A 13,990-nucleotide genomic window follows, 5' to 3' on the forward strand; every position below is an offset into this window, starting at 1 on the left:
GAGCAGGCCTCACTGTAGAGTAAGATCAATTTTATGAGTCTTACATTACCAGGATATATAAACTACACTGGTACATGTCCTGCCTTTTACCTACACAGCACCCTGCCCTATGGGTTACCTAGGGCCTACCTTAGGGGTGACTTATGTGTAGAAAAATGGGAGTTTAAGGCTTGGCAAGTACTTTCAAATGCCAAGTTGAAGTGGCAGTGAAACTGCACACACAGGCCTTGCAATGGCAAGCCTGAGGCAAGCCTGAGGCGTGGTTAAAGGGCTACTTATGTAGGTGGCACAATCAGTGCTGCAGGTCCACTATTAGCATTTAATTTACAGGCCCTGGGCACATGTAGTGCACTTTACTGGGGACTTACAAGTAAATTAAATAAGCCTATTGGGTATGAACCAATGTCGCCATGTTTTAAGGCAGAGAGCATTTGCACTTTAGCACTGTTTAGAAGTGGTAAAGTGTGCAGAGTCCTAAAACCAGGAAAAACTGTGTCAAAAAGTGGAGGGAGGCAGGCAAAAAGTTAGGGGTGACCACACTAAGGCTGTCAGGTCTAACATAGAGCATATACTTTGTTTTATTTGTATTCACCTCCAAACCCTTCTCAACCTAAAAGTTGGAGAATATATCAACAAGGTTTTGTATATGGCAGGTATGGGATTGCCACCCAATCTCTGTGAATCAGGAGCACAGCCAATCATGTAACTTACAACATCATTGATGTAAATGGAAAGTAGGATTAAAATAAATTGGAATATCTGATCTATTGTGATGGCTCTGGAGCGAAAGCCAGCTTGTAAGGGGGACAGTGACTTAGTTTCACTTATCCAATCTTGCAGTTTCTTTAAAATCTAATGGCAGAACATCTTCTGGAGGTTATTGATCAACTGATTTGGCGGTAGTTCCAAGGGTTGCCATAGCTACCTTTTTGTACACAAGTATGATTTCTGCTCCCCACCAGGAAGCGGGGACACAATGCCTTCCCATGATTCTATCTGACTCATTGTTAATGTATGGGGCCCATACGACTGGAACAGAGTGATAAAGATCCCTGGTTAATTTACAGGGTGTCAGTAGCTTTCCTAGGTTGTAGATGGTACATAGCTCTTCGTGTATCTTCAAGTGTGATAAAAGGGGCTCCTTGGGTCAGTCTCTGCTTAACAGTGGCCACCAAAATAGGCCCTAGGTCAGTTGCAGCCTTTCTAAATTCTAACATTTCTGGAGTAGGTTTGTACACAGTATATACATCTGCAAAATGTTTCTCCGAGTGTTTGTGGGGGGAATAAAGATCTCCAGGAGACTGGGGACTAATGCACTTTCATGAGCTAGAATCTGCCAAAAGGCTTGTGTATTTTTATTTTTGGAGGTTTCCACAAGCTGAGCCCAATTGACATCTTTCCAATTTTGTTTACAGACAGCAAGGATTTTCTTGTACCTGGCTCCAGAGTCTTAAATCTTCTGTAAATCACACTGCTTGACGGCCATAATTAGACCTGATCTAGCTTTTCTGCAGTTAGCATTATGTACCATGGAGACGTCTTGGGCATCAAGAAGTTGAAGGGTTGGGTTTCTGTTGAGAATATGGATTTCAGTGCAGTGAACAAGGTATGATGCAGCTAAAAGAAGGACATTTCAGTAGAGAAATTGTCAACCAAAGGGGCAATAATTGAGTTAAATGTGTTATAGATCTGCATCATTGTATCAGGCTTGGAAGAAACTTTGGACCATTTTATGGATCTTTATTTTTGCCAAGAGACAACACTGTCTCAGACCTGATAAATATTTTGATTTTACCAATAAAAAAGGTTTGACTGTAAAGATGAGTTTAAGGAATAGTGGTCGCTGCCAGATCTTACAAGTACACTAAAATCACACACTGCATGCCATATTTTTATATCTGGTAAAATACAATCCATCCTGCTTTTACTCTTCCCTCTTGTGAAAGTATATTCTTGCTGTCTGTCCAATTTAGACCTACGACTGCATGCACGCATTCTATACTTCAACATAAAAGTCTTTAGCATGGATAGCAGCATGGTTGCCTTCTAGAAGAATCGAGGAGAGATTCACAAGAGGCTTAGCTGCATCCTGGATGAAGGTCTTCGGATTTCCTATTGCAAAGTTACGTAGAGCAGTAACATGGCCTTTGGTAAATACTTGTATTCACCATTATAGACTAAGCCTTTCAGATATGCACAATAGGAAATTTGGTGTGGGAGTCCGACGTTCAGTCATGTCATAATCATTACTAATAATAAATTGTTAGGGTGTAAGCATGAAGTGATTAATTATGAATATTTCTTTTCTACAACTGAATGCCAAATCATTTCTTTTGCATTGCTCACTAGTAATGGCTGGTGCGAGGACGAGGGGCATACAGGTAATGTACAGATTACTTTTTGACTATCTTCATTGCTCTTAGTCCTATTTGTATTCGTATTAGCCATTATATTCTCCTTAAACCTCATATGGCCTTTGACACGAGGCCTGGTATTCCAGGAGGATGGTAGGATTCAGCTCATTTTACTAGATCCAGGGGAGGATGGTTATTGTGGTCGTTTTAGCACATTTCCTCCTTCATTTTCAAGGAGGTGGGATCCATCTCATAAGTAATGACTGACACGAGTACAAGTAGGATAAACAGCAATAAAGACTACCTGTAACTAATAGGCTAATTTTTCAACATTTTGAAAAAATCCACCAGAGGTACATCTCAAAGTGGATGATGAACTGCATCACCTCCGGATTGAGACACCACTGTTGATCAGCACGATAAGGCCTGCTCAGCTCTTCCACTCTAACTACTTAGAGTCTGTAACAGGTTAGCGAGAGGAGTTATCATCAAACGAATCAAAATAGTGTTTCCCTTTGCAAAGTTATAGAGTATATAAGTCTATCTTGTGGAAAGATCTCTTTACTTTTGCACATGCCTTCACATACCCAAAGAAGGTACAAATGGTTGAGAGTGAAACTATAGATAGTAGAAGCTGAGGTAGGTGGCCCTGGTTTGCATGAGAGAATTATCAAAAGGACCTTGTATAAGAGATACACAGCAGAGGCTCACGCTGTGGTAACAGGATTCTAACATTCTCCCTTACGAGAGCTAAGGTGAAAACAAGGCTGTGGCTGTCACAGACAAAAAGGCCTGCACATCTTGGTGTAACATTAGAACAACCAACGTAGCTGAAAAAAGCAGTAGACTACTAGGCATTAAACTATGCACACATTTATAGGCAAATATTATAATACAACCTAAAATATTCTGCTGCATCCTCTGAAATGCAAGGCATTACTGAAATTAAAGTAAATTCCGATTTGCCTCCAGTGAGCAGAATGCATGAGGTCAGAAGACGCAAGAATGGCCTTTCAAAAAGTCCCAGAACTTGAGGCACTATTGCTGGAACTGGCAAGCCAGGGATGCATGGCTCAGTGAGTGCACCATGGCACAGCACAGTGGAAAGCACTCAAGCTCAAATTCTGCTTTGTTTCCATAAAGCTGCAAGCCATTGAACGGCTTATCCATAAGGTTCACTTTGAGTTTCCTAGAAAAACAGTTTAATGCATCCAGGTGCCACAGAATCAAAACACCTGAGTTAAGAGTCCTGACCTTGGAGTAAAAGATATTCAGCCCAACAACTTGGGAGAGCATTTTTTAATTACCAAAATATAAGGTGCAAAAAAGTAAATGTGTGAAACAACAGGTAGACCTGAAAACGAGAATGAAATGCATTTATTTTTCTTTCTGTGCTATCTTAGCTGTTGAATGCATGAAGAAACTATAGGTGTGGGCTTTAATTAAAGAATGCACCATCCAACACATATTTGACATGGATAACTGTTAAAACTTGTTTTGTAACCCTAACAATGAACCATGCTATGAAATATATAATTTCTTTAACCTTCACAAATTCATATGTTCATCTAATGGATAAAATGTTGGTAATATAATGTTCCTTTATAAATTGACGGGATAGAAAAGAGCATATGGAAAAGGGAATGTGACTTTTAAAGTATGGATTACACTAACCATTAACTTTTTCTCTCATGGTTTTGAATTGGTGAGAATCGGCGTCCAGTAGATAGTTTAGCTGCAACGTTAGAACAAAATAAATACAATTGTTTCCTAGCAGTTTTTGTTAGAGAGATTAGATGAAGGAAGCTGTCCTGTTCTCATGAAGACATCAGATTTGATTGGTCGAACAAGTGGTGTCGAAAAAGAAAGAAGATACAAGGTTCAAAATTGTGTGATTATAAAATGTGTGTTCCTAGATTAGTACGAAAAGCTTTTAGGGGAAGCTACTTAGAAGCTTTTGAAAAGCCTTAGAGGCTTGGGCTCATTCAGCAGTGATTCCTTCCTCTATTCTGATACTCTAATTTCTCGGAGACACTCCCTGAGATGCTACTCAAACTCACTTTATTGCTTTATTTTTGATACTTCGATTCAAATCCAAGATTTATGTCTGAACCTTACTTTCTGTGTAACTCTGCAGAGTTTATAAATGTTTGCAATCTTTGATTTATGAACTCTTTATGGGTTTTTCTAGAAAATGTTTCTTTGTCTTAAAACCATCCTCAGATTAGTTTAGGGAATTAATTTGTATGGAACGCACTTCATGCATTGTTATGTTAAATTTGATATAGGATTTCTGATTTGTCAATAAAGAAGAGAAACTAAGAAAACTGATAATAAAAATCCTTAACCTATTTCAAACTTTCATCATTGACTCAACAAAAAAAACGTCATTAATACATATTGAAAATTGATAAATGTTTCTGATTGCATCCTCAATTTGTCTCATGCTACACCTCCAAGGTTCATTGCCCGGTATCCAGTAGCTAAACAGAAAAAATCTAAATTATTGATATCAACAAGTGTCCGCATTTACACACCCATGGTTTGTTTGGCTGTGTCCTGACCATCTTAAACTAGATATGCACAAGGACTGCACATGTGGTTTTGCAGGTGGTTCATTACCCAAAGTACTTGAGGAGAAGTTTCAACAATCAAGAACCATTAGGGGAGTGCAGTGACAGACTCCCCGTGGAGGAGACCTTTTTCCCTATACTTTTGATGTGCTTGGACTTCTGTGCTAGAAGCATAGTGGGGAAAGCCTTGAGATTATATTTTGACGACAAGACATGTAACACCAAAACGTTCAGGTGACTGGTGTAAGTTTATGACATTCAGTTACCCAAATGCTCATCACCAGGGTAGAATAGGATTTGTTCTAAGCTGCGAGGAAGTTATCCAAGAGAACGTCATTGAAGAGCACGAGGCTAGTTGTAGACTTTAGGAATAGACCTTTCACCCTAAAAAGGAGGTTCCAGTAGTTTCACAGCTTTACAGTTCATGGCAGTAAAAGATGCATCCTCTGCAGTAGAATGACTAGCAGGATACTCCAACTCAAGTTTAAGGGAGTGTTGGAAAACATAATTGCATGTACCTTACTTTCATCGCTATTAGTATTGGACACCATAAGGTAGTTTGGAGGATATCAGAATCTAAGCTGAAGAGATCCTCCTACCTGACACACATCTGTGTGTGTTATCGGTTTACACAAAGGCTCATCCTCAAAGGAAGCCTCAGCTTTCTCCCTAGCCTCGCGCACAATGGGCTGTATTTGAGAAGCAGGAGGGGTTGACTCCAGGATTGGTGTCAGCAGCTGAGCATGGTGCAGTTGCTAGACCAAAGAGCAGACATTTAGTGGACATAGAGGTTTTCCTTGGAGCTAAAGTGGCCTTGGAATGGCTCTGTTTGAGGTGTATCAATGTCAATGAGACTGATGGAAAAAAGTCAGTGAACCCAGAAATCGCACCACAGCAGACATCAAGATCTAGTGCATGGCCAGAGTAAAGACCACTGCTTCCTGTGGACTGGCCTGCCTAACAGCATCAGCAACTTCTCCAAAACAGGCACCAGTTCTGAGGATAATGTTGAGATCAGAGTTGGGGAAGTGTGCCACGTTTGGACGTGCCTATGGATCAGGAGCATGTTTCAGGAGAGAAATGGAAGCCATGTCTGATGAAGTACATATGGAGTAGAAAAAATCCCACAGTTTTCAGGTTTGAGCTCTTTAAAGCTTGGCTTCCCTCACCATTATCACATGACAGTACATAAGCCTTCATTTCTCATAGGCTCTGGTCTTGGTTCTGGCCTGCTTACCACAGGCAGATGATGTAGGATTTGAGTTTCATATCTGCTTGAGGCAAATGTGTCAATGCTTGAAACCTGTCACATTGGTAGGTGACATGACCCTAAGGTGCACTGCCAAAGAAATGCCTGGGTGGGATTTTAGTGGTACGACAGTCCAGCTTAGGATCTATGTCAAAGGGAGCAGAAAAAAACAGAAATGACTTTAGCACATGGGGCGGCACCTCTCAAATTCTAGAATAACGTGAAGAAATAAAAAATAAATCACTTACTTTAGGTTGTGTTTTCACAGTAGCTAAAGGTGGATTTCCCAGTGGCCCTCCATCCTTTTGTACACTGCAGATTATACTGGTGTCCTTGAAGAGTTAGAGGGCATGGGAATGTCATAAGAATAGTTTGCTTTAGTAGAGTCTCAGTGCTTCTTTCTCTCTTCTCTTAGGATGATTTTCACATTTGTTCTCACATTTATTGGAACACTCTTCTCATATTCCTAGAGAAGTGTTTTAACAAGACAGACACGAGATTCCCCCATAGTGAGGAATTACTACAAGGTCTTGGATTTAGGAACTAAACTTTTTCACATACAGACGTTCTGACAGGACCCCAATCCCCACACAGTTCAGTGTAAATGCAACACTGACAGAGCATGCCAAGACACCTGGGGGGCAATCAAGTGCTTTATAAATATACATTTCATTTCACTTCATATCATTTATTGTCCACCAAGAAACTCTTGCACAGTTTATTCTTGGATCACAAGGGGTTGATTTGGAGCTCCAAATAGTTTGCCATGTTGCAATTAGTTCCCTAGCCATTGTTTCTAAGCTTTACTCCATTGTCCTATTTTAAGGTTCTCAATTATTAGCGATCTTGGGGGTAAATCTTTTATGTAGTTTTAGTACACAAATTGGATATTTCTTGATGTGCCTTATATCACTCCATGATGTCATAATAGCAGGAGGTTCTGCAGCCACATTGAGCTACCTATCAATTTTAGGAGCTATTGCATAATTTACAGGTTCATTCTCAGGCCTAATGTGATTCAAGAAGGAGGAGTCCATCAATATCTATCAGAAGCAAATGCATTTAGTCTTATGCAGATGTAGCATGCCAGAGCCATGGGCGTAGGGTGAAAGATCTATGCATTGGTCTGATGCATAGTGGCAATGTGTGGTTCTGCCATTAGTGAAGGCAGGCCTCTCATGCATGATGGACAAGACACTACAATTAAAAGGCCAACAAGATAAAATAACATAAAGAAGTAAATAGGCTGATCTACTTTCCACATGTGCAACACAATTTTGGTCTCATGATGGTGGTTTCAAATGACTGGTACTTTAATAACAGCATGAGCCTGAGGCGTGATTTTGAACAGAAATTCCAGATCAACAGGGTGTGACTGGAGTGAAGGTAGACATTACTAGCTAGGAAAATCGTTAATTTCCAACAACAGGTCCTGTACATGCACATTCACAAAGAGTCTCAAAACAACAAAAAAGGACACAGTCGGTTAAATGTTCTGTTGCATTTCAAATATAATTTGAACTTTTTTCAGTATTTAAGCACACAAGAATAAATTAGAACCTTTCCATCTGTGATTGCCTAAAATAATGGTGTAATAATAGATCTTAATCAAGCATTCAATTATAACAATATTAAAAAACTTCCATGCCATTTATAGAAAGATTTGGGAGACTGTATTCAAGCCATTAATGATGCAACATCCCAAGAAATTCTCTTTAATGCCAAATGATGTGTCCCCTGTTATTCTTCGTGAAAATAGTATAAACGAAGGCACTCATTAGCGAATTCACATGAACATTACCTCTATGAACATTACCTCTATCAAGCAATCCATATTCTGTTTGGAACACTCCAATGAGGTTTGTGTAGCCAGGACAAACTTGAGAATGAATGAATGACTTCAAGGCCTCATCCCAAAGTTCAGGCCCGCCTGGCTTCATCTGAAAGCTGACCAACTCGTAGACTCCTAAAGAAAAGCATTCACAACATGCCAACATCAATACCACCATTTAACAGAAAACTCAAAATGCAGTCCATTTAAACGCAATCTAAAAAATGGTCCCATCTTGTTAGAAATGGGGTCTCTGGCTGGCAGTCAGAATGCACTCTGTCCAAGCAGGGATCCTCACTCTACTCAGGGAGGGAGGATACACATATAGGAAAACCCCTGCTCACCCCTTTGGTAGCTTGGTACAAGCAGTCAGGCTTATCTCGGAGGTAATGTGGAAAGTATTTGTACAAGCGCACACAGTACTACAATGAAATCACTACAAAAGTGACAACACCAGTTTAGAACAATAGCCAATATTTATCTAAATCAAACAAGATCAAAATGACAAAAATCCAACATACACAAGCAAAGTTATGAATTTTTTACGTAAAAAGAGTCTTAATCCATAGAAATCAATGGATGCGCTGTTTTTACACAAAGTACCTGGTTTGCTTAAAAAATAAAGACGCACGGTCGAGCGTGCATCAAATAAGTCAGCGATGCGTTGATTCCTTAATCGCATGTGAGGCCGAGTGTCGTTTCTTCTCCGGTAGGATAGGTGGTGTGTCGTTTTTATCTCCAGCAGAAGAGCGATGTGTCGATTTCCATACGGGCAACCCCGGATCCATGCAGGTTCATGGTGATTTTGATGCCCAGAGTTGATGTGTGCAAAATTCCAGTGCACGGTGGTGAAGAGCCATGCTGCGTGGGTGATGCATCGATTTTGGCAGCTGTCAGCGGGTGTTGTGACGATTTTCCAGTGGCGAATTAGGTGGTGCGTCGATTTTCTATCCGTGAAGCAGGTGCTGTGTCAATTTTTCTCCCACACGGCTCCTGTGCGTGAATTTCAGTCCAGGTTCCATCAGCTTCTCCTTTCAATGGCCCAGGGACTGGACTGGGCACCCCTTGGCAGGGTAGGAGTCTCACCAAAAGAGTCCAGGTGCTGGCAAAGGAAGTCTTTGATGGCCGAAAGACTTCAGAACAGGGGGCAAGCTCAGTCCAAGTCCTTGGAGACGCTTCACAAGCTGGAAAACACAGCAAAGTCCAGTCTTTATCCTCTCTCAGACAGAAGAAGCAACTACAGGCCATCCCAACAAAGCCCACTCACAGACAATGGGGCACTACTCCTCCTCCAGCTTTTCAGCTATTTTCCTTGGCAGAGGTTCCTCTTGATCCAGAGGTAATCTAAAAATATGTGGTTTTGGCTCCACTACTTACACCCACTTCTGCCTTTAAAGTAGGCAAACTTCAAAGGAAAGTCTCTGTTGTTCACAAGATCCTGCCTTGCCCAGACATACACCAGTAGGTTGGAGTCTGCATGCAGTTCTCATGTTACTCTAGGAGAGAGATAGGCCTTGCAACAGTGACAACCAAATTTGGCAGTATTTCACTGTCAGGACATGTAAAACAAATAAGTACATGTCACACCTTTAACATACACTGCCACCCTGCCCATGGGGCTACCTAGGTCCTACATTAGGGGTGCCGTACATGTACAAAAAGGGACAGTTTGGGCCTGGCAAGTGTGTACACTTGCCAGGTCGAATTGGCAGTTTAAAACTGCACACGCAGACAATGCAGTGGCAATTCTGAGCCGTGTTTACAGGGCTACTCATGTGGGTGGCACAATCAGTGCTGCAGGTGCACTAGTAGCATTTGATTTACAGGCCCTGTGCACCTCTACTGCACTTTACTAGGGACGTATTAGTAAATCAAATATGCCAATCATGGAAAAGCCAATTACAAGTACAGTTTACACAGAGAGCACTTGCACTTTAGCACTGGTCAGCAGTGGTAAAGTGCCCAGAGTATCAAAAACTTGCAAAAACAAAGTCCAGCAGACAGTCACAACATAGGAAGCAGGGGCAAAAAGACAGGGGAGACTACGCCAAGGATGCCAGGTCTAACACATCTGAATAGAAATTCATAACAAACCAATTTGTTTTGCAACATCAGCCTCTTAGAGCTGCATTCCACTTGGCAGTTGACTCCAATTTTGTACCAGGTGCACAGTAAATGCAGCAGGCCTAGTTGAACAAATTGGTATGCACTTCTTTATATACTGAGTGCCCTGTAGGCGACGGCCAGTGCAGAGTGCCAGAGACTGCATTCCGCCATCCCACTAAGGCTGAGCAACAGACAAGATGGACAGATGTAAGCAGAGTGGTCCGATCAACTTGCCATTATGTCTCCCCAGGGTTATGATCTATGACTGCACAGACCTTCTGATAAGTGGGGAGAGGATTTGTAGGTCTATGCAAAATGACTCCTCTGTGTTTCTAATTGAGACAACTCGCCAAGTGATCTTTAATTTGTGGTGTCCGAGGAAGGTCTGCTTTCATAATGGGACCTATGTTGTGCAAAGTGAGGAGTCTCATGCTTGCAATCATGACAGAAAATGTGTTAACTGTAAAAAAGCTAGTTAAGATAGAAATGCCCCCACTAACAATATAAATTCACCCAGACACCGTTTTACAGTTAAGCACACAGGACAACATTTGAAACTAATGCCTATCTGCCTTTAATTATCTTCCGCATAGTGCCACCTGCCCCATGTGACCTTTAATTACCAAAATGTAATTCCCCACCAAAATGTTGGTCAACTATTCATCTTAAACCTCTTATCCACTGAATATGTTCCCTGTCAATTCCTTCATTTAATCCTGCGATATTTCTCATCAAAGCGCTTCAACACAACTACTGTCCACCAAGTCCACTAGCGCCCTTCAGTGCCACATTAACACAATAACCAAGGCAACCTTCCTGTAACCCCTAAAACTCTACTTCCTATGTCTATAACCTGTTTCATCATAAGCAAAAACTAATCCAAACAGTGGCTATAAAATACACACATCTAAACTCTTCCCCACTCTGTCATCATACCCCTGTATATCTGTACAAAATAGGATGGCTTAAAAATAACGAGTCTGTGCACAGGAAAAGTACCATCACAACATACAATTTGATGAGTGTGAAAACAGGTTCTTAAGTTAGACATTTGTAGGCTAACTAGAAATTCACCAACATACGCAAAACATCACACAGCTAGCCTTAATAACTCCCCACAGACCCAAACTTCCCTAAACTCTTGCTGTATCTAATCAGTCCCCCATCCCACCTCTCGCCTGTCTTATTGCCTGTAGTCTCTTTTGCCATTGAATACATCTGTCCCTTCATGGCCCATTTGACTCCTGTAATCTTCATAGCTACCTCTCTGATTGCCTTAGGAGCCGCTAGACAGAGGGAGTCATTACGACCGCCAGGGTTGCGGTGGTGGTCATACAGCCACCAATGTGGCTGTCCGCCACATTACGACCGTGGCGGTAGCAACATGGTCCTTCCAGTATACCTTCACAGGAGGGATTGGCGGTGCAGGTAGTCCTAATCTGGGAGAGCAGCGCTGCATGCAGCGCTTCCCTGGGGATTACGAGTCCCTTCTCCCTTGGCAGTTACATGGCAGTAGCACTGCCATGTAACTGCTGGCAGAGACTAAGTGCAGAGAGCCCCAGGGGGTCCTTACACTGCCCATGCACTTGGCATGGGCAGTGCAGGGCCCCCCTGGCCAGCCCTGTCACGATGTTTACTGTCTGCAAAGCAGACAGTGAACATCGCGACAGGTGCTGGTCTGGTGCAACCTAACCTACAACCTTGCCGCCAGCTCTATTATGAGCCGGCGTCAATGTTGTAGGCCATTTCCTGCTAGGCCAGTGGGCAAAAACACAGTTTCTGCCCGCTGACCAGCAGGAAACTCTTAATGGGGCCCGCAGAAAGGCAGCCTCACTGGAAGCAACCTGACTGTCGAGACAGATGGTAAAAACCATCCGCTGAAGTCATAATGACCCCCATAATCTTTGGACGAGAAATTAGAAAACTGATTTTTTAGAAAAATCATTGTTGTTCATGATTCCGTTTGAGGGCAAGAACTCTTTGGTGAGCAATTTGACTATAATTTCCAAAGCTCACAAGGATCGGAAATACACCATGCCATATAAATCTTATACCGTCAAGAGATATAAGCCATTGTACGGAGACAACAATGAATATCCTAAGAAGGAGACAAAGGGCCTCATTTTGATTTTGGCAGATGGGATAGCCAGTCCAGCAAACTCCTAACAGGGTGGCTGCTGCGTAAGTCGCGACCAACCCACCAGTCCTATTAGGTGTTTTCCGCTAGGCTGACAGGCGGCACCCGAGGTTTCCGACCATCAGCCTAGCGGGAAACAGGTGACAGCAGACAGTGAATACTGCGAGGGTGCTGGGCAGGGGGACCATGCCATGCCCTGCACCCATTCTCCACTAGCCTTTTCATGGTGGTGAAACCACAATGAAATCATTGGCAGAGAACGAGGTTGTAATCCCCAGTGTGGCACTGCATGCAGCGCTGCCCTGGCGGATTAGGACCGCATGAACTGCCAGCCCACCGGGATAGTTAATCCTGGTGGTCTGACCGCCGTAGTCATGATATATGGCACTAGGACCGCCGCATTGGCGGTGGTTCAGCCGCAATCCGCAACCGCTAGGTTCATAATGAGGGCCATAGTTTGTAATTTTAAGTTATTTATTTTTTTGCACCTGTTCTCCACCAGCAGAGTAACAGCCATGAAAAGGCTGGCAGAGAATGAGGTTGTGATCTGCAGGGCAGCACTGCCCTGGTGGATAGCGACCTTCACCTGCCATCAACCCATCGGGATCACCGGAGATGGCAGAACCCTGGAGGTCTGACCGCCAGCATCTCAATGTGGCAGTTGGACTCCCACAGCAGCAGCAGTCTTGACTGCCATTGTGGGGCTTGTGGTTTGAAGACTGCCAGCCTTATAATGAGGCCCAAAGAGAAGGTTCCAACCAAGGAAATCTTCTAGGAGTCAAGATATGTCGGGCAGGGACCAAAACCCAAATAACACTCCTGACCCAGATCCTCCTCCAGTGATAGAACATCTAGTAGGGTGGCAATTATTAAGCTTTGCCACAATCTGGGAAGCCAACTTCTCTGATCTGTGGGTTCTGGACATCTTTAGTAGAAGGTATCTGATAGAATTTGAATAAACTCTACCAAGATCAGGATTTGTTCCCACAGCTATTTCAAGAGATCCTGTGAAGAGGTTTCTTCTGTGGTCACTGATACAGTCTTACTTTCCCAGAAAACCACAAGGCTCATTCCTAGGCTGGAAAAGGAAAAGGACATGTACTCAAGAATCGTTTTGGTCAAATATGTTTCCAGTGATTACAGACTGGTGCTAGGCCTCAGGGAAGTCAATTTGTTGGCCAAAACTATTTCTTTCAGAATGCTCTCTTCACAAGAATTTCACCACAATAGTGCCAGAAGGGGGCTTATTCTCAGCCATAGATTTACAAGATGCATACCTGCATGTGACAATTCACAAGAAACGTCAGACATATCTGAAAATTTGCAGTGTGTCTGAACAATTACCAAATCAGGGTGTTGCTGTTTGGACTAAACTCTTCAACACATGTTTACAAGTCTTGGCACCTCTGATAGCCCTCTCACATCTGGGAGGTGTAATGATTTTATCATACTTAAATGATTGGTTGATAATATCTCCATCCTTTCAGACAAAGAAGGAATACAGGAAGATGGTACTGAGGCTCTGACAATAATATGGAATACTTGTAAATCAAGTCAGAATTCATCCAGTCCGACAGTAGGATCAGACTTTTATAGCGCACAGGTAATAACAAATCTGAACATGGTTACCCTAGTAGAGAGCAGAGCAAGAAAGTTCCGAATGGTGTTCAGGCCTTGTTGGCACAGCAAAACCCATCTGTTCTAGACTGGTTAAAAATTCAGGGGGACATGGCAGTGACA

The 13,990-nt window shown here is 42.5% G+C and overlaps 1 protein-coding gene across 1 annotated transcript in view; it reads right to left on the reverse strand.

The window, feature by feature from the left end:
* Positions 1-13,990, reverse strand: part of LOC138300722 (protein NipSnap homolog 3A-like) — a 279,950-nt gene that overhangs the window by 114,988 nt on the left and 150,972 nt on the right. Inside the window, exon 4 of the mRNA XM_069240421.1 lies at positions 7,993-8,142. Within this exon, the coding sequence (XP_069096522.1) occupies positions 7,993-8,142 (150 nt within the window). The remainder of the gene's footprint in view (positions 1-7,992; positions 8,143-13,990) is intronic.

Source organism: Pleurodeles waltl, chromosome 1_2, assembly GCF_031143425.1.
Source record: "Pleurodeles waltl isolate 20211129_DDA chromosome 1_2, aPleWal1.hap1.20221129, whole genome shotgun sequence".
Taxonomy (NCBI): Eukaryota; Metazoa; Chordata; class Amphibia; order Caudata; family Salamandridae; genus Pleurodeles; species Pleurodeles waltl.